Raw genomic sequence first — 22,032 nt, 5'->3', positions numbered from 1 at the left:
GATTCTCAGAATGCAATTAGTAAGTGCCCTGTAACAGAATATCAACTAAGATTAGACCTCAATGGATATTAGAGATATTGAGGATTAGTTAATGGACAGAAAGCAACAAGGATAAATGGGTCACCTTCTTGTTAGAATACTAAAATTACAGCAAGGATCAGTGGTTGGACGACAACCAATTTACAATTCATATCAATGATTTTGATGAGGAAATGAAATGATTTGTAACCGTGGTTACTGCTGATACAAAATTTGGTGGGAAAGAATCATGACGAATGTACAATGTTTTATTCTGTACATTTTTGCCCTCATATGTTGAAAAGCTTCAACAAAAATAAACAAAGGTTGTTCAGATAGCTTTGATATCCTTACCTGGTGGGTGTTGCCACCGGGACTGTATAGAGTCTTGAACTGTTTCATGTGTGCCCGTGCTCTCGCTATGCCTCGAAGTGTCTCAAACACTTGCTCCACGACATCAGTGGCTATGTTGGATGTCAATTCAGATGCTGAAGAACAACCTGAAATACACATGTAATATGGTCAATTTGGTGATCCTACTCCGACTGCAGCCTTGCGACACATTCTTTTTTTCATATTTCACAGCATGCCTGGCCTGAAATTATAGAAGAAGGCATGCACCTGATGCAGTTTGCAGTGGATTATATAATATTGATTCATAAAGGCTAGAAAAGACTTTGGATTAATTGCTGGTCACTAGTTAGCTAATCCCATTTGAGGTGACAGGTTTCCCAGTTCAATGCAAATCACTTAGGCCAGGGATAGAAGCAGCGGTGGAATGTGGGGAATTTAGGAAGCTTATTATCCTCGTTGCCATTAATCCTCTTGTCTTCAAAATCCCAGGCAAACCACTACAGCAATCTGGCGCAATGCAACACCGTCACGTTTTTCAATAACCTGTTTTAAATGAGACGAAAATTGATTGGAGTTTCTGCTCCAATTCTTTTTACAGTCATGTTACCACCTGTGTCTGATGTTTATATAATTGCAGTTTTGAATGGTTTCACCATACTGCTTACAAATCTAATGTTTATTTTGGTATAAATGTCGGTAAATTGCTCTTTATTCTTTTTAAAAGAGCATCCTTTTAATCCACAATTGCAATAGTTTGTTTAGAGTTATCTTTATCCCTAACTCCCAGTGGCATAGGGATAATTCTAAACAAAGTAATACGGATATGAATGAAAAAGTTATTTCAACTTTTAAGAATAGGAGAAGAATGCCGTCAACTGTGGAAACATTTAAACTGCAAATTAAAATACAATCTGTGAGATTGCATTAAATAATTAATAGATGAAAATCTATCTGGCAATATTTACTGACCAGTAACTTTTCAAGGCATTTTAATCATGGTGAGTTTTTTTAATTGTGGAATGCTGGTGGTCGAATCCAGTTGTGCATTTAAAATAAGGGCCCTTAATTGTTAGCTGTTCTCCAAAGCAAATGTAAAACTATCTTTATTCAGCTGCTAAAAACTAGTGCTGGAGTAACTCAGCGAGTCAGGCAATATATGTCAGGAGCACAAGGACGGAGAGATGACATTTCGGGTTGGGACCCTTCTTCAACCAACTTGAAACATCACCTATCCATATTCCCCAGGGATGGTACCTGACCCACTGAGTTACTCCAGCACTTTGTGTCTTTCAGTTCCTTATTCAGCTGCTGCTTCTTTAACTTCATGCTTCAGATCTGCCACATGTATTACCTCTGCATCCATTTGCAAATGACAACAAGATTGCAAATCCTGTCTGCAGTTGCTGTCATCTTTCTGCCACTGAAGCACTGAGGATCTGTTATCAGGTAGACACACCTGGTAAGCTGTCTTTTGGGTGACTGGTTAATGAGCGCCCATGCTCGGCACTTGACGTTCAACTGAATGATGAATGATACTTAAGAGCACTTTAAAATTAATTTCACCAGCATGGAATTAGATGAATGGAATCACAATGCATTCTTAAAATACCGTTCAGCCTTGTATCACTCAAGTGTTGGGGAACCATCCTTTGTTATTCTATAGTACACTGTCAAGAATGCTTCATTTATGAAATTACATCTCCAGTTAAAACTACTGTGACAGTGGATAATAGTGCTGAATGAAAAGTCAGCAATTGAATGAGAAGGCAAAGTCATAAGATTGCAGTTTTCACCTTGAATAATAGAGACAGTTTTGACACTAATCTGAAGCAGTGATCGGAGTAGATAGATTACATTCACCAGTCTGCAACCATGAATGACAGGTAGTTTACACACATGGCATTATATGCAAGGGAGAAACTTTTAGAAGCCAAGAATGGAATTTATTTTTCTGGGAGACCCTATTTCCATAACATCCTCTACCACTGAGGCCCTCTTCCAGGCATTTGCTGCCTCGACACGTTGATCAATCCATGCACTCGTGCTGGCCTCATCTTCCCCCTATTGATCCACTTTGCTTGTACCTAACCTGTACTAAGTATTTTACATACATCAATTACAAACTTGGTGAACTTCATAATCTACAACCATTTCACTTTAAAATTCTCATTCTTATCTCACCCGTTTTTACTTCAAAAGTCAAGGGAGTCAAGAGTGTTTGATTGTCATATGTCAAAAAACTGAACAATAACATTCTTATTTGCAGCAGGGTAACAGATATGTGAACATAACTTTGTAAAACCTGTAATAAATAACAAAAAAAAAGTTCCTCAAAATGTGTAGGAAAGAACTGCAGATGCTAGTTTAAATTGAAGGTACACACAAAAAGTTGGAGTAACTCAGCGGGACAGCGTTGTGGGTAAAGGTTTTGCTGGGATGCAAAAGGAAAATAAGGCTGCTCGTTCCCCTTTCCCGACTAGTCTGAAGAAGGGTCTCGACCCAAAATGTCATCCATCCTTCTCTTCAGAGATGCTGCCTGTCCCGCTGAGTTACCACAGCTTTTTTTTGTCTACCTTCAAAAAAAAGTTCTCTCCACACACACAAATATATATCGATAAATAAACAGACAAATAAATAAATAAATACCCCCTGGCCATTTTGTGCCCTCCTGCAGCATTATAATCACTTGAGAGCTCCGACCTCCTGTGTACCTCCCGCTTTCTTCACCTTACCCATCAAAGGCTGCACCTACATGTGGCGAGATTTTAATGGAGAAATAGGGACTGTGGACGCTGGGATCTCGAGCAAAAGAAAACACATTGCTGGAGGAACTCAGCGGGTCGAGCAGCATTCTGTACGTGTGGAAAGGTCCTGACCTGAAATAACAACTGTCCATTTCCCTCTACAGAAGTTGTCTGACCTGCTGAGTTCCTCCAGCAGCTTGTTTTGTGCACCTAGACATTACGTGCTGGAATCCCTTTTCCTGTACCTCTCTCTCAAATTTTGTATCCTCACTCAAAATGCTTATTGAAACCTACCTCTTTGTCTTAGGCGTTGTCATTGACAATGTCAACATCTTCTGCTCTGGCTCAGTATAAGCAATGTCTGTTATGTCACTGTGAATTGCTTTAGGATGTCTCACTTAATCCTCTGCTTCTCAGCAGAACACCTGAAATGATCAGTTTCCTAGACGTTTGTTTGATGAGCATACACATATACCTAATAGCCAAGTTCTCAACCTAGATGATCAAGTTGGTTGCAAAGTAATACTGGATCACTAGATTAAAAATCCCCTAATAGACAATAGACAATAGGTGCAGGAGTAGGCCATTCGGCCCTTCGAATGTTGTAAAGACAATGTTCTTTGTTAAAAGAAAGCAAGTTCTGGTTGCAGTTTTCTTCGACAATCTTAAGGTTGTTTATTGTTGTCTATATATGGGTATTTTACTCTAATGAAAGGCTCCATTGCCCCTCAGAATGAATAAGTAGAAGTTCAATTCAACTGGAAAATTAAATAGTGTGGTGCAAGTTTTAAATTAAGTAATGGTGGATTTTTCTTGCAACTTACTTCAATTCACTGATCTGAAAAATGTTGCCAAGCATAATTCAGTAAAGCTGCAATTCAATTTCACTGGCCTGAGGGTTAATTGTTCCACAAATATTTACAATTACTTAGATTGAATGCCCATTTAGATTTAATAAGCAATTGACAGGCTTTGAAAAACGATATCATTTTTCATTCAAATCAAGTAAGCTGCTTAAGGAATAGATTGGCTTTTGCAGGCAATTTCAACCTAAACATAAATGAGAAGAAATATTCAGTAAGATCTATGCAAGATAAAATTAACCATAAATGTACATGATGTAGAAGTCATGCTTTGTTTGAAATACATAACCATTTCAGCATACAGGTATTATACACTTCTAACCACCAAATTAAAGTTCATGAATTCCAACCGTAAAGATTACTGATTTCAGGTCAGGTCGTGGATAGATTTACATCTCCGAATAAAGATTTGAAAATGTCTCTTTTAAGGGTCTTTTTCTCCTATTTCTACTTTCCACTTTTTCTTTTCTTATACACACACTTCATGTTTTTCTATTTTCTACTATCTATTTTTCCTCTTTTTCTCTTCTCCAAATTTGTTTTTTCGTTTATTTTTCCCTTCTTCTTGTCTTTATTTCCTTTTCAAAAACATAAAACTAGAGGTTGTACATAGAATGTATAATTACGTTATGACATAGTTGGCACCTAAAATTAGGTCCCACTGTATTGTTTTGTATTGTAGTAACTTCTAATAAAATTTAATTTTTTTTTAAAAAAAAGCTCATGAATTCCAGTCGAATTCCAAGAACAATTAAAACAGTGAATGACCTCAACCTTTACTTACTTAATAAGCAGGTTTCGTAGCCTTAAGGAAACTACTTCACCTTAGCAAAAGAATACATAATGCAAACAAGGAAAACACTTTAATTACCCAAGGTGGTCCTGGAAAATGTTAACTGCTCAATCATTAGAAAAACCATGGGTTTGTCTTGCATAAAGATTCAATGGAGTATGTGTTAATCAGATATGATCCATCTCACATACAAATCTTTCTTATAGAGTACCTTTAAACTTGACTTACTATTTGCAATATAACAGGATATATTCCAGTACCATAAACAAAGCACACTAAACATCACACTCAACTGTCTGTCAGATTTGAAAATGGTAAACCAAGAAGGTGGTCATTTACCATTAATAGAGATTAGTTTAGTATATTACTGTCATGTGTACCAATGTACACTGAAAAGCCTTTTTTTGTTGCATGCTATCCAGTCAACGGAAAGACTATACATGATTACCCCCAAGCCGACCACAGTGTACAAATACAGGATAAAGGTTATATCATTTAATGCAAGATAAAATCCAATTAAAGATAGTTCAAAGGTCCCCAATGAGGTAGATGGGAGGTGTGGATTGCACTCTAGCTGGTGAGAGGATGGTTCAGTTGCTTGATAACAGCCGAGAAGAAACTGTCCTGAATCTGGAGGTATGTAGTTTCAAACTTCTGTATCTTTTCTGCCTGATGGGAGATGGGAGAAAAGGGACTGACTTGAGTGAGGCTGGTTCTTTCTATTTCTTAAGAAAGAAATAAAATATAGGCCTCGGTTTATCTACAGATTTACGTTCCAGCATTCTGACCCTTGGTACACAGATATGCTGAATACTGTACAACCATTAAAAAAAAGAATATGGAACAGATAGAGCTTCACAACATAAATAGCTCATGGTTCAACTTATCATAAACAAAGAGATGAGACAAAAGATCTGGAGTGCTGTGCCCATTATACATTGCATTCACAAAGTATTCAGACCCCTTCACTTTTTCCACATTTTGTTACGTTACAACCTTATTCCAAAATGGATTAAATTCATTTTTTTTATCATCAATCTACACACAATACCCCAGAATAAAAAAAGCAAAAACAGGTGTTTAGAAATTTTTGCAAAGTAATTAAAAATAAATAACTGAAATATCACATTTACATAAGTATTCAGACCCTTTACTCAGTGCTTTGTTGAGGCACCTTTGGCAGCGATTACAGCCTCAAGTCTTCTTGGGTATCACGCCACAACCTTGGCACACCTGTATTTGGGTAATTTCTCCCATTCTTCTCTGCAGATCCTCTCAAACTCTGTCAGGTTGGATGGGGAGCGTCGATGCACAGCTATTTTCAGGTCCTTCCAGAGAAGATCGATCGGGTTCAAGTCCGGGCCACTAAAGGACATTCACAGACTTGTCACAAAGCCACTCCTGCGTTGTCTTGGCTGTGTGCTATGGGTTGTTGTCCTGTTGGAAGGTGAACCTCCACCCAGGTCTGAGGTCCAGAACCCTCTGGAGCAGGTTTTCATCAAGAATCTCTCTGTACCTTGCTCCGTTCATCTTTCCCTCGATCCTGACTAGTCTCCCAATTCCTGCCGCTGAAAAACATTCCCACAACATGATGCTGCCCACCACCATGCTTCACCGTAGGTATGGTATTGGCCAGGTGATGAGCGGTGCCTGGTTTCCCCCAGACGTGATGCTTGGCATTCAGGCCACAGAGTTCAATCTTGGTTTCATCAGACCACAGAATCTTGTTTCTCATGCCTTATGGCAAACTCCAAGTGGGCTGTCATGTGCCTTTTACTGAGGAGTAGCTTCTGTCTGGCCACTCCACCATTCAGTGGCTCTCACACCCATATTAATGAAGTGTTTTGAGCGGCTGGTTATGCAGCATATTAAAAATTGTCTCCCTGCGGACCTAGACCCGCTGCAATTTGCTTATAGAGCCCAACCGGTCGACAGAGGATGCAGTCTCCACAACACTCAACCTCGCACTGTCACATCTCGACCGGAAAAATACCTATGCCAGGATCTTCTTTATAGACTTCAGCTCTGCTTTTAATACAATCATTCCACAGCAGCTGGTGGAAAGCTGAAGCTGTTAAGGGTGGATACTGGCACTTGCAACTGGGTCCTTAACTTTTTATCACAATGGCAGCAGACAGTCAGGGTGGGCAGTCGGACATCAAGAACCATCGCCATGAGCACTGGCTCACCCCAAGGCTGTGTCCTAAGCCCCCTGCTGTTTAGTCTGCTTACACATGACTGTACTGCTAGACTCAGTAACAACTATATCAACAAGTTTGCTGATGACACAACGGTGGTGGGTCTCATCAGCGACAATAATGAGTCGGCGTACAGGATGGAGGTGGAGCTGCTCACAGGATGGTGCAGATCCCACAACCTCACTCTTAATGTGGAAAAAACTAAGGAGATGGTGGTCGACTTCAGGAGGGCGGGAAAACAACACCACACACCGCTGTACATTGATGGAGCTGCTGTGGAGAGGGTCAGCAGTGTGAAGTTCCTAGGACTCCACCTGTCGGATGACCTGCCATCTATGACCAACACCACAGCAGTGGTCAAAAGAGCCCAACAGCGACTCCACCCTCTCCGGAGACTAAGGAAAGCAGGTCTCCCCACTGCCCATCTAAGAACCTTCTACAGGGGCACAATTGAAAGCATCACTTCCTGGTTCGGGAGCTGCAAGGCTTACGAATAATATCAACTAAACAGGATAGTGAAGACCGCCAGCAGGATTATTGGTTTCCCACTCCCTTTCCTGCTGGAGATATACAAGAAGAGGAGCATCAGCAGAGCCATCTCCATCATCCAGGACCCCTACCGCCCATCACACCACATCTTTTCCATTCTGCCATCTGGGAAGAGGTACAGGAGCATCAGCTGCAAAACCAGCAGGATGCCCCTCAGCTTCTTCCCACAGGCAATAAGACTGATTAACGGACTTTGTCCCCTCCCAAAATATCGCTCACCAACACATCCAACCCTGCCCATACTTTGACAGTTAGGCACCTGTCAAAGTAAAGCCACTGTAAAGCCAGTCGATCCGAATGTTTTTATTGTATTGTTAATTTTAGGCCTACTTTCTGTTTTAAACATGGTAATTTAATTTGTTTTTAAAGCTCTATGTATTTATCCTTTTTTTTACATACACTGAATGGAAACCGATCGAGCAACGTTTTTTCGTTCCCTCTGTGTATGCGAGTACTCAGTGAAAATGATATTAAAGAAATATTGAAAAATACTGAATACCATAAAGTCCTGATTGGTGGTGCTGCAAATATAGTTGTCCTTCTGGAAGGTTCTCCCATCTCCACAGAGGAACTGGAGCTCTGTCAGAGTGACCATTAGGTTCTTGGTCACCTCCCTGACCAAGGCACTTCTCCCCCGATGGCTCAGTTTGGCCCGACAGCCAGCTCTATGAAGAATCCTAGTGGTTCCAAAGTTCTTTTATTTAAGAATGACGGAGGCCATTGTGCTCTTCGGGACCTGCAATGCTGCAGAAATTGTTTTATACCCTTCCCCAAATCTGTGTCTCGACACAATTCTGCCTCGGAAGTCTACGAACAATTCAAGAGCTCAAGAGTTCAAGAGACATTTATTGTCACATGCACCAATTAGTACAGTGAGATTTGAATTACCATACAGCCATACAAATACAAAGAACACAATACACAATAGAATTTAACATGAACATCCCCAAACAGCAGAATCATCGTTTCCCACTGTGAGGGAAGGCAATAGAGTTCAGTCTTCTTCCTCTTTGTTCACCAGTGGTCGGGGCCTATAGAGGCCTCCGCATTTGCTGCAACAAGGGCCCGATATTTCAGGCCCTCTCACCGAGATGATCAGAGCTCCGGCGTCATAATGGAGAACGATCTCAGCAGCAGGGAGTTTCCAAATTGGCCTCTTCCTACCAGAGACTGCGGCTCCTGAAGTTCACAGGCCTAGCTGGGCGGAGGTCCAACACTGGCGATCCCCGGCAAGGGATCGGCTCGCTCCGCGATGTTAAAGTCAGCGCCGCCCGCGGCTGGAAGCTCCGGAAACTACAGCTCCAGGGTGTTAAACAGCAGTCCCAGCACTCCAGAGCTCCACACGGCTATCCCCGGTAAAGCATCGCCCGCTCCCCGATGGAATCCAGTGCTACGCCGCTGCTGAAGCTCTGGCCGGTCTACGGCAGGAAAGGCCGCGCCAATCCAGATGGTAGGCCGTGGGGGGGGGGGGGGGGGAACAAAGTTGTGGCTCGGAGAATAGACGCATCCTTGACCAGGTAGTGACTGAGAAAACGGCTCCCCCTTTCCCCCCCCCCATCCCCATATAAAAAAAACTAAAAGACCTCCAGAGCCATAACATACTTTTAGACAGACTCAAAATAACAAAAACGATGAAAGGACAGACAGCTGCTGGCGAGGCTGCCGCACACGGCACCTTCGTCTACATGGCTTGGTTTTTGCTCTGACATGCACTGTCAACTGTGGGACCTTATATAGACAGGCGTGTGCCTTTCCAAATCATGTCCAATCAATTTAATTTACCACTGGTGGACTCCAATCAAGTTGTAACATCTCAAGGATAAGTAATGGAAACAGGATGAACCTAAGCTCAATTTTGAGTGTCATAGCAAAGGGTCTGAATACTTACGTAAATGTGAAATTTCAGTTATTTATTTTCAATTACTTTGCAAAAATTTCTAAACGCTGTGTATTGTGTAGATTGATGAAAACCCCCCCGAATTAAATCCATTTTAAAAGAAGGCAGTAACATAACAAAATGTGGAAAAAGTGAAGGAGTCTGAATACTTTCTGAATGCACTGTACATTTAGTCATTACACCTATGATGAGAAATGCATCACATTTGAAGTTGTTTTCTCAAAAGCAGAATCTATAAAACATTTCACCCGAACACCTGTGCAGATAACACTGAAATAAATATTATAAACCGAATATGTGAAATCTCAAAAAGAATAGTAAGGGACAGGGGAACCAATGAAATTGGTCATGTGGTCACTATTTTCCAACTGAGTTAGGAATAATGATCAAAATACAATTGATAACACCACAAGAAAATGGTAACACTCCACAAGACAATGACTTGAGATGTTACAAATGATCTTTTAAACTATCCTGCCTTAAAGCTTCAGTTTAATGGCATTTTCCAGAGCTGTCACTCAAGCGGCTGAATCAAGAGCTTAAGACTCGAACAATCACAATTCATCAGTTTGACTGTCCAAGCAATTTGTACGTCATATAATACAGCCTAATACCATGGAAAGTGAGGCACAAGGAATTGGATATCATTTGTTGCAAGACTGACCATGCATTACATGTTCCAGGAATTTCCTGATGTTAGTCCCAAGGCATCGTCCAGCAATAGGAGATGGCTAATAGTTTCTAAATCATCAAATCAATTGTGATTCACTGTGATCAGTGAATATTTGTAACTGCAAAAAAGGCATTACTTTCTGAACCTGCATTGGATCTGGAAAACTCTAACTGTTCTAAGCACTTACCAATTAGAAAAAGGGTGGCTTTTAATTAAAAGTGTAGAAATCTTGAATGGAGTGCGAGAAATCAGACGTGTATTGTATCCATCATGCACAAAAATCCCTCTGAACCAGTTAAACAAATAAACACCTCCCTCTTTACAGCTAAAATGCTTCCCAGATCCTTTATCTGCCACTATTACCGCTAACCCTACAACCACCTTGGAACAATGAACCCCACCAGTTATGCCCCTGTCCCACTTAGGAAACCTGAACGGAAACCTCTGGAGACTTTGCGCCCCACCCAAGGTTTCCGTGCGGTTCCCGGAGGGTTTTGTCAGTCTCCCTAATGATCGAAAGTGGTTTCCGCTTCTTCTATGTTCTGGCGATTATTTCAAAAAATTCAAAACCGGCCGCAACTAAATATAGGTTGCCGTCAAAGCCAGTTGCAACGCTAGTTGAAGGTGGTTGCCGGAGGTTGCAGGTGGTTGCCGGAGGTTGCAGGTAGTGGAAGGTAAGACCGGCCACTATGCGGCCGTTGTTCCAGTGCGTGGCCAGTAAGCCCAAGGACCTGGTCTGGTCTAAGGAGGCACAGAAGGCGTTCGAGGGGGCTAAAACCGCATTGGCCAACACCACTATGCTGGAACACCCTAGGGGATCGGCCCAAACGGCCCACACCATAGACGCTTCCGACGACGCCATGGGCGCTGTCCTCGAGCAGCGTGTAGGTAGTCGCTGGGTGCTGCTGGCATTTTTCAGCAGGCAGCTGCGAGCCCCCGAAGTTAAGTATAGCGCTTTCGACCGGGAGCTCCTCACACTTTACCTAGCGATCCGCCATTTTAGTTATTTCCTGGAGGGGCGCGCTTTCACTGCATTCACAGACCACAAGCCACTAACGTTCGCTTTGATCAAGGTGTCTGACCCCTGGTCTGCCAGACAGCAACGGCACCTCGCCTACATTTCCGAATTCACGTCCGATATTCGGCATGTGCCAGGGAAGCTGAACGTTGTGGCTGACGCGTTGTCCCTTCCAGCGCTACCCAAAGTCTCAGCACTTAGCCTAGGCGTGGATTATGAGGAGCTGGCCACTGCCCAACAGGCAGATGCCGGTATGGAGGTTTACCGCAATGCTGAATCAGGGCTTAAGCTGGTTAAGGTGCCCTGTGGCGCCGCCGGCGTGCAAATCCTTTGCGATATCTCCACGGGCAAAGCCCGTCCTATTGTCCGCTTGTCCTATTGTCCGCTTGGCGGCGTCGGATTTTTGAACCCATCCACAGCGTAGCGCACCCATCCATTCGTGCCACCTCTGCCTTGGTCGCGGCGAAGTTCGTCTGGCACGGGTTAAGGAAGCAGGTCGCAGCATGGGCTCGTTCCTGCATCCCATGCCAGACCTCCAACGTGCAGGGACATGTGCATCCGCTGGTCCAGGATTTCACCGTCCTGGACGGCAGGTTCCTGCACATCCATGTTGACCTGGTGGGTCCCTTGCCACTTACTGACCATCGTGGACAGGTTTACCAGGTGGGCAGAGCCAATACCGTTAACGGATACCTCCGCTGAAGCATGCGCGAGGGCCATTGTCTCACATTGGATCGCTCGTCCCCTCAGATATCACTACCGACCGTGTGGCCCGGTTCACATCCTCCCTGTGGTGTGGTATGGTGCAGTTGTATGGCACCAAGCTGCATCAGACTACTGCTTATCACCCAGAGTCCAACGGGTTGGTTGAGCGTTTCCACAGGCACCTCAAATCAGCGTTAAAAGCTCGACTCACCGGCTCAGATTGGGTCGACCAGTTACCTTGGGTGATCCTAGGCATCAGAATGCCTAAGGAGGTCCTCAACGCCTCCTCGGCCGAGTTGGTTTATGGCTCGGTTTTGAGAGTTCCCTGGAGATTTCTTGCCTGTTCCCCAGGACCAAGAGATCCCGGCTTCTGCGTTGTTAGCGGACCTTCCCGAGTGGGCGCGCGCTTTGGTCCCGGTTCCCACTTCCCGGCATGGTTCATTTTCGGTGCATGTGCCTACTATGCTACGGGATTGTGCTTATGTTTTTCTCCATAGAGATGCTCATCGCTCGCCGTTACAGCCAGTGTACGAAGGTCCGTACAAGGTGCTCAGGACTGGTGTCTCGATGTTCACGTTGGACATGGGTGGCAAAGAGGAGTTTGTCTCCGTGAGCCGCCTTAAACCAGCACAAGACGACGAGGAGAGCCCAGTGACAGTGGCTATTCCACGGCGTAGAGGACGTCCACCAGCCGTTTTACCGCCCTCTGCACCCGTTACCCCCGGTCATGTTTCTCCGGTCCCCTTTGTTATGCCAATCTCTCGTTCGCGTTTTTCACGCCCCTGTTTTACCAGTCCCTACTGTTACGCTCGCCCCGCGACCTCGGACTACGTGTTCCGGTCGAACCGTCCGTTTACCTGTGCGTTTCCGTACCGCGGATTCTGGATTCTGTAGCGGCTCCTGCTGGCATACACAGAGATCGAACCCGGCGTTCAGAAGCCGCAGTTACATGACTCGGGAAGGGCCGCTTGTTTCGCGCGGTTTTCACTTGCGGGCGTTAGTTCAGCGCTGACCACCGTTGTGGGCAGACGTGTCTGAAGAACCTGTATACTGGCAATCGAACTTGTGAATAAAGATTTGTTGAAAACTCCAGTAGTTGTTTCTCAGACCACTAAACTAGCATGTAAAGTAACCAGACTTCTCATGGGGAAGTCCATTAGCCATGAAAGAACATATTCACCCTACAATGTCTCAGCAGCAAGTTAGAAAATAAACCAAGTTTAATATTATGAAATGCCACTTTCAGAGGCAGGGTGATTGAGATATCTCATGCACAGACTTGTATAAATGTAAAATTCCAGAATGAAATTAAACTCTTCAAATTTTAGTGAATTTTGCAGCAAACTTTGCATCTCAGCTTTTTTGTCAGTAATCGTCCTATAGCAAGCTTGGAAAATGCCTTTGTCAACGTCACAATTGTAAGGATAGACAGACCACTTTAATGCAGCTGAGAGTCAGTCACAAGGGTTTCATAAAAGGTCATGTCAGCTCAGAACATTACTTAGGAAAGGAACTAAAGGAGGTGGTTGAAAAAGTTGTTACAAAATGACAACTTTCAGGATGGGGAAAATTGTTACCATCTGGCCAAGTTTAACAAATTTCCAAAATGCAGTTGCTAATTGGTGTGTAGAAAGAAACTGCAGATGCTGGTATATACCGAAGATAGACACAAAGTGCTAGAGTAAGTCAGCGGGGTCAGACATCATCTCTGGAGAAAAAGGATGAGTGACGTTTTGGATCGGGACCTTTCTTCTGTCTGTAAGTGGAGGGGAGGGAATTGGACATAAGAAAGGGCCAGAACAAAGTAGGACCGGCAACAGATAACCAAGGCTGGAGAGCAGTAGGAATCACAGAGGGGGAGCTATGAGAGAGGGTCTCACAGAACAGGTTGTGGCCTTTGCCAACAAAGGTAGATTGAAGGTCTGGGCAGTAATTTAGGAGAAGATGTGCACTGGATCATATTAAAGCATGAAAGAATGGAAGTTGAGACCTGTCATTCTTTACTCTTAATTAATCTCAAATTTATGTTACTTGGACTACTAGAAGAAATAGCTTTTCCACAATGATCACTGCAAAACCATTTGTTATTTTTATCATCTCTATCAGATTACCTTTTACCTTTCTCTTAATGTGTCAGCTAATGCTCAGGCTCACCGGGTTTAAGGCCAACTACTGAGATTTAAGATGTTGGTTTAAACCAAAGATAGTCACAAAAAGGTGGAGCAACTCAGCGGATCAGACAGTATTTGTGGAGAAAACGGATAGATGACGTTTTGGGTCGAGATCCTTCTTCAGACTGTTAGGGGAAAGGGAAACAAGAGATATAGACGGTGACGTAGAGAGATATTAAAGAAATGTATGAAAGATATGCAAAACGAGTAACAATGAGAAAGGAAACAGGTCATTGTTAGCTGGGGCCCTAGGTGCGAACGAGTACAAACAGTGAGACTTAACAAGACGACTTTGAAGCTGGTACGACTTGGGTGGGGATGGGAAGGAGGGAGAGTGAATGCAAGGGTTGTAAGCTGCCCAAGCGAAATATGAGATGTAGTTCCTCCAATTTGCATTTGGCCTCACTCTGACAATGGAGGAGGCCTAGGACAGAAAGGCCACCTTTTTGTGTAGGTAAATCTAAACAAAATGCAGATGCTGGAAAATAAACTAAAGTAGAAAACACTGTGAACAATAAGGCATCATCTGTAAAAAGTGAACTATTTAATGCTTTGCAACAAGATCCTTTGTCTGAATCCAATCGTGCACTCAGAAGTGTGGAAATCGATAAAGCAAATGACTTCATGCTTCCAAGCCACAACCACTAATTATTTCTATACGGATTGGAAGTTATACTAATCATAATGAGAGGGAAAACACATCTGTAGTTCTGGCTAGTTTCCAACAGAGCCAGGGTTACTATTAAGGTAGCTGCAGATCAATTCAGCAACTAGCGCAAAGCTTTCGCTCCTCCAATATACTGCAGTTACAGTGCAGATATTCCTTTATGCAAGTGTACGTAACAGTTAACATCCTTTTGACCTGCAGCATTCCACCATCCTAAACATCCCCCCACTTGGGAGCGGAGTTAGTCAATATTTAAAAATAATAAATACGCTTTTAAAATTGAAGGCATTGTTTAGAAATAATGGAATGCAGCACAGGAGCCGAGAAAGGAAGACATTTAACTTTATAAAGCCTTGGTCAATCATCACCTGGAGTACTGTGTGAAGTTCTGGTTACCACAAGAGAAGGACATGATAGCGATAGAGAGGGTGTAGAGAAGATTCACCAGGAATCTTCACCAGGCCTGAGATGGAGCAGTTTGCAAGGAAAGACTAATTGTAAGGAAAGACTAGAGAAGTCAAGTCTGTTTTCCCTGGCTTGGAAGAGATTAAGAGGAAACAGAAGTGAGGTGTAAATAAATTATGAGGTGTAGAGATGTCAGGAAACCTATCCCCATATCAGAGGTAGATAACACTAGAAGACAAAAGGTTTAGGGTAAGGGAAAATAAATTTAGAGTGGATCTGAGGGGATCCTTCACCCAGAGAGTGGCAAGTACTGCCCTAGAGTATGTTGAAGCTGGGTAACGGATTTAATAAATATCCAAATGAGGACTTGAATTGCTTCTGTGTAGAGAACTAAAAACCGAATGGTTAGCAAAGGGATTGTTACGGAAGGATGACCACTGTTTAGCGCCGAATGGCCTGTTTCCATGTTGTATGATTCTCTGTTTATAAAATGGCCTCTAAATAAAATTACAGAGGAAACCATTGGTATGTTAATGTTTTATGTCAGACATAGAAAGATAGGATTCCAGAATGTAAACAAAACCAGGGATGTAAACAAAACCAGGCAGACAACAATATAGACAGACATAAGAAGAGGATGATCTTTTCTATCACTGAGAAAGATGGGGATAGTTATGATGAAAAATCATTGACGAAAAATAAAGTAATTCTGTTGGTGTTTCCCAGAATGCTGCTTGACTTACTGAGTATTTCTGTTTTTATTACACAACCAGGACATTAAGTTTTGCATATTTCTGTGATATGTCGTTTTAGCAAACTGAGCCTTTGGTGGATCTCACTAGAAACTTTAAGAAGCGCATTTAATCTCTGAGTTATAGAGAAATGAAGCATGGAAACAGGGCCTTCGACCAACCAAATCCATGCCGAGCATCAAACACCCATTTTGTACTCAACCACCTAAATTAATTTATTCTCCCCATAGTCTCACTATTTTCTACCACTTATCCACACATCAGGAGCAACTTGCAGTTGCCAATTACCATATTGGCAATATTGGCATGTGTGGTTATCTTGCAGGTTAAAAGTTTTTGTTAAATAAGTAAAAACTGAAGTTAGTCAAGGGAAAGAATGTCATTTAGATAATAATGTTTATTCACCTTCCCGTTAAAAAATCAGATCTATGGTTTCACAATAAAATCAAAGATAATCATGGAAATATGTTTACAACTAAAGAAAGAATCACCTGTTATTCTAAACTAAAATTGTTATTATCATTGATCATTCTGGCAATACACAAATGCATATTTCTCCACTTTTCCCACATACTACAGGTTATGTCACAAATTATATAAGAGATTTATTCATGATATTTACAAACCGCTCAACCATTCATGTCGAGTATAAATTGATTCCAAATATCATTCATTATTAAGTCGATGAGCTGGATCTAGGGGCATTTTGCTTTGAGTTCATGAGCTAATTTCCATTTACCTTGGAGCACAAGAGGTCGCAGATGCTGGAATCAAGAGAAACAAACATTCTTCTGGGTCAAGAAACATTTAGGTATGTGGTGAAAGGACAGGTTAATGTTTCGAGTCAAAACCCAGCATCAAAATAATGATGCAGTGTTTCAAAATGAAATATTTATTCCTTTCTTCCCCGCAGATGCTGCTCAACTAGCTGTACTCCATCTGTGGATTGGTTGATCATTTCAAATCGGTTTTTAATGCTCACTTGTTTTAATCATTGCATCAAATATTATTTAAGTAACTGACTGGTAAAAGGAATTTTGGGGATAATAAATATCTATGAAAGTAGTCTTATTATTTGGAATATTCAATAATATTCAATAATGTGAGCATACTAAACTTTACAGATTAAAAATGTAACAAATCAGTGTCTTACGCACAGCAGGCCAGGCAACACTTGTGGTAGGAGAAACAACGCTAACATTTTGTGTCAAAAACCTGATGAAGGGTCTTCAACCTGAAATGTTAATTTTATCTTTCTTTCCATAGATGCTGCCTATTCTGCTAAGTGTTTCCAGCATTTTCCATTTTTATTTCAGGCTTCCAACATCTGCAAATGTTTGATTTTATCTTAAATTAAAAGTTTGATAGTGACACTAAAAGCATGAGGCATTGCAAACACACAGTTCAGACTGGTTTCCTCAAAGCACCATTAACTTCATCTTTTGGTATGTACGGCATCAGTCTCTGTCGCATAGGAAAGTCGTTAAATTACACCAACTGCTCTTTGAACAAGGTGGCACTGCAATTTTGTTTCACGCTGCTCCAATCTGCCAAAACTTAGACAATTCTTAACTCAATTACAAACTAAATCAGCCTTCAAAAAGCTCCCACAAGGACACTTCCATGTGGAAACATTGTCACCCTCAGAAATTTGAACAATGTCTTTATGCTTGTGCACTGACTGCCACTTTATTAATATTACAATAGGATTGATTGTTCTCCCACTTTTACAAGTTTGCCAGGGTTGTATCATTCAGAACAACAAAAAATCAGTATATTGTTTTTTTTCCTGAATGAAATATATTGTTGTGCAGACTGCATTACTGATATATGAAATCAAGAATTCCAAATACCTTTGCTCCAATAGTTAATATAGCTTCTGAGATTGCTGCAAATTCTAGGCCGAGTTTATTCAAACTAGATTTATTCAAACACAGATTAAGATTAAATTAATATGAGGTTTACCAGGACAAATGGATAGAGCTTTCAATTTTTTTCTTGGACCAGACATAAACCGGATTCTCCAAAGGCCTGGCTGAATCCATCCTTTTGCTTAACTGTGCCAATTTTAGTGAGTTTAAAAATTATCCTGCAATAAAGGATCCTATTGTATTCACTTAACACCAGGTGCAGCATTGGTCAAAATGGAGCAATCAAGCATCATTCCAGACTGTTAGTAAAATAAGCCTACATCATTTTAACTGAGAATGTATTAATTTTGTGGCAATCACCCTCTATGTATTGAATAAATATCTAATAATGTATTTACTTAACTGATTTTTTGGGGATTTTTTTAGTTTCCTTTAGGTTTGTGCTTTCCTTTAGATCTCAGACTTAATAAAAATATTGTTCTCATAGCTTCTCTGCAGTGTAATGGGCAGGTTTCTGCACTCTCGTCAGGCAGCAGTGAGATAGACAATGGCAGAGGTAGACGAGCAGACGAAAGACATTGATCCGGGGTACAAGATCAAAGTTAGGAGACGGTTAAAAATTGGTTAAGAAGGAACTGCAGATGCTGGAAAATCAAAGGTAGACAAAAATGCTGGGGAAACTCAGCGGGTGAGGCAGCATCTATGAGCGAAGGGAATAGGAAACGTTGCCTATTCCCTTCGCTCCATAGGTGCTGCCTCACCTGCTGAGTTTCTCCAGCATTTTTGGCTACCATTAAAAATTGGTATTGGTTTATTATTGTCACATGTACTGATACCTGTACAGTGAAAAGCTTTTGTTTGCATGTGGTTCATTCAAATGAAATTGTATTGTACATGAGTATAATCAAACCATACAACAGGTAGCGCAAAGAGGAAAATATCAGTGCGGAATATAGTGTTTTGGTCTTATCATGTTACAGTTACCGAGTACCAGCTCTAGCTTTTGGGAGTGCCATTCAGTGTTCTAATAACAGTGTTTTGAAGCATTTATACATTTTCCCTGACGGGAGAGGAGGGGATGGCTGGGATGAAAAAGGTCCTCAATTATATCGGGTACTTTCCCAATATGGTGTAAGAGAGGAAGTAGTGTAGTTAGTGTAGATCAATATGACCTTCACCACATATATGCACCATATATGCGGGGGGTGGTGTGTGTGTGGGCAGAGGGGTGGGGGGGAGGTGTGTGTGGGCGGGGGAGGAGTTGTGGAGGGTGAGGAGTGTGTGGGCTGGGGGGAGTGAGCTCGGAGAAAAGACGGGGAAGTGCCATCGGAGGGGGGCATTTGGGCTGGGCTGGGCCGGGGCTGCTGCTTGGGGCTGGGCTGATTCGGGTCCTTCCAAAAGTCCGGTTGGAAACTTCCGCGGACCGTCCAGGGGAGTGACAGGGGCAGATACTAATCCACACGGCGCCGACTGGCTGGAGAAGAGATTGATCTGCGCATGCGCGGTTTTTAAGATTTGTAAACCTCACTAACTTTTACGATATTCAACGGATCGGAACTAAACTTGGCGCACCCGCAGCACAGGAGAATAGTGAGTGAACTGGTGAAAAATCGTAGCGCTATCGCAAACCGTTTTTGCACAAATAGAAAGACCGCCAAACCGGAAGATAACAAGATCAGAGTTTTAGGTAGACAAAAGTGCTGGAGACGCTCAGCGGGTGCAGCAGCATCTATGGAGCGAAGGCAATTGGCAAAGTTTCGGGCCGAAACTCTTCTTCAGAAGAAACCCTTCGTCTGGGTATCACATACGATTTAACGTTCTCCTTCTCAAATTGTAGATTAAAACTAATCATATTATGATCACTACCTCCAAGCGGTTCCTTTACCTCGAGTTCTCTTATCATATCTGGTTTATTTGACAACACTAAATCCAGAATTGCCTTTTCTCTGGTCGGCTCCATTACAAGCTGCTTTAAGAATCCATCTCGGAGGCATTCTACAAACTCTCTTTCTTGGGGTCCTGAACCAACCTGATTTTCCCAGTCTACCTGCATATTGAAATCCCAGTGGGTTTGTAGTAGAAACAAGCAGAGGTTCACCTGCACCTCCTCCAACCTCATCTATTGCATCCGCTGTTCCAGGCGCAACACCTCCGCTCAGTTCATAATGACCGACCTGATCTCCCGGTGGCTCAGCACTTCAACTCCCCCTCCCATTCTGAATCCGACCTTTCTGTCCTGGGCCTCCTCCATGGCCAGAGTGAGTCCCACCACAAATTGGAGGAACAGCACCTCATATTTCGCTTGGGTAGTTTACACCCCAGCAGTACGAACGCCAGAGTGAGTCCCACCGCAAATTGGAGGAACAGCACCTCATAATTTGCTTGGGTAGTTTACACCCCAGCAGTGTGAACATTGACTTCTCCAATTTCAGGTAGTCCTTGCTTCCTCCCCCTCCCCTTCCCTCAGCCTACTGCATCCCCCTCTTCCTTTATTTTTTCTGCCGACCCCCATCCCCCCCCACCCCACCCGACATCAGTCTGAAGAAGGGTCTCGACCCGAAATGTTGCCTATTCCTTCGCTCCATAGATGCTGCCTCACCCGCTGGGTTTCTCCAGCTTTTTTGTCTACATTAGGTTATAGACAGTCTGTGGTTTTGTATGGAAATCTGATTGGAGGAATTCAGACCAGAATTTGCAAGCAAGCATATATTCTGCAAGGAAGAGCATATTGATAGAAACCTCTGATAAGGAAAGTGAATATTATTGAGGGTGTTAACAGGAGTTAAGTTTCAGTACTGTGCAGTTTGTAACTCATTCTACAAAGAAAAGAGGCTCTAATTGGCTGCTGAAAGCCAGAGTAGAAGCCACAAGGAAAATGAAGCTGCAAATCTGAGCTGATCTCATTCACCACCTGTTAACAAAAATTACACTGCAAGTAAATTAAACATATGCAAGATTTTACAACGTTCCGGGATCTAATATTATTTAGCTAACTTAATTTTGTATCAGAAAACAGTCCTGTGCACTTTGCAGAGATGGGAAAAGTGAAAAGGAAATGACTTGAGTTATGACAGAAGAGCAAGAAAAAGGCTACTGTAAGTTTTGTCAATACAATGAGTTCCATGGTAGAGAGTTGACTGAATGATGGGCAGATATAAGGGATGTACAAACGCTATCAAAGAGAAATACTAAAGAGGTAGTTGGGGATTATAAAAAACCATAAGAATCCCTTCAATGGGCATAACGTGCATCAGCGTCCAGTTCAGGGGAGCTATTTTGAATGACAGCTCAATAAATCAATTGTCATGGTGAATTAGGGGGCATTGAGGTCAAGTCTTTTGCTTTCTCTCCAACTGAAACCAAAACAGCCTGAAGTAAATGTCAGGAGAAGAGGAGAAACTCTCTCTTAAGATAACAGAAATGTTTGGATGAATACATTTTCAGTGTTGAGAGTAGTAGGAGCATCAACCAGACAGTCCCACACAGGAGATTAGTGGGCAAAATTAGAGCACATGGTAGGGTATTAACATGGATAGAGAATTAGTTGGCAGACAGGAAACAAAGAGTAGGAATAAACGGGTCCCTGTCAGAATGGCAGGTAGTGGCGAGTGGAGTGCCGCAAGGCTCGGTGCTGGGGCTGCAATTATTTACAATATATATTAATGATTTAGATGATGGGATTAAAAGTAACACACTAGCAAATTTGCAGATAACAAAAAGCTGGGTGGCAGTGTGAAGTGCGAAGAGGATGCTAGGAGGTTGCAGGGTGACTCAGACAGGTTGAGTAAGTGGGCAGATGCATGGCAGAAAGTGGCGTGTCCGGAAGTGGCGGCGCTGTTAACAGCTGCGGCTCGCCTGCAGTCTGTATGTCTTTACTTTTTCCTGTTGTTTTTTTTGTCTTGTTTTGGTTAAGTTTTAGTTTGTTGGGTTGTGTTGGGGGGGGGGTGAAACATGTTCTCTGTCTCTTCCTTCGGGGGAATGCGACTTTTTCGTGTCGTATCCCCTTTCTCTGCCTCCGTCTGCGCTGAGGCCTAATGGCGGAGCTGGCGGCCCCCAGCCTGCGACTGACCCCGAGGCTCCGGAGGCAGAGCCAACCAGGACTCACCAACGAGAGGCTGGCCGTCTTCGGGGCTGAGGCAGCGGTGGCCCGACTTGCTGGTGCGGCATTCTGGCTTTCGGCGGCAGCCTGGAGCTGATGCAGCGAGGCTCGGAGCTGGGACTGTGGGACCCGGAGCTGGGGCGGCTGCCCGGAGCGGAGACTGCGGGACCCGGAGCTGGGGCGGCTGCCCGGAGCGGAGACTGCGGAACCCGGAGCTGGGGCAGCGGCCCGGAGCGGAGACTGCGGGACCCGGAG

At 43.0% G+C, this 22,032-nt stretch overlaps 1 protein-coding gene across 1 annotated transcript in view; it reads right to left on the bottom strand.

Moving 5' to 3' along the window:
- scfd2 (sec1 family domain containing 2) overlaps nt 1-22,032 on the bottom strand; it is a 224,050-nt gene that overhangs the window by 23,139 nt on the left and 178,879 nt on the right. The window contains exon 6 of the mRNA XM_055636130.1: nt 373-518. Within this exon, the coding sequence (XP_055492105.1) occupies nt 373-518 (146 nt within the window). The remainder of the gene's footprint in view (nt 1-372; nt 519-22,032) is intronic.

The sequence above is a fragment of the Leucoraja erinacea genome, chromosome 1, assembly GCF_028641065.1.
Source record: "Leucoraja erinacea ecotype New England chromosome 1, Leri_hhj_1, whole genome shotgun sequence".
Classification (NCBI taxonomy): domain Eukaryota; kingdom Metazoa; phylum Chordata; class Chondrichthyes; order Rajiformes; family Rajidae; genus Leucoraja; species Leucoraja erinaceus.
The sequence above is the reverse complement of the archived record's forward strand: the minus strand, read 5'-3'. Positions and strand labels throughout refer to the sequence as shown.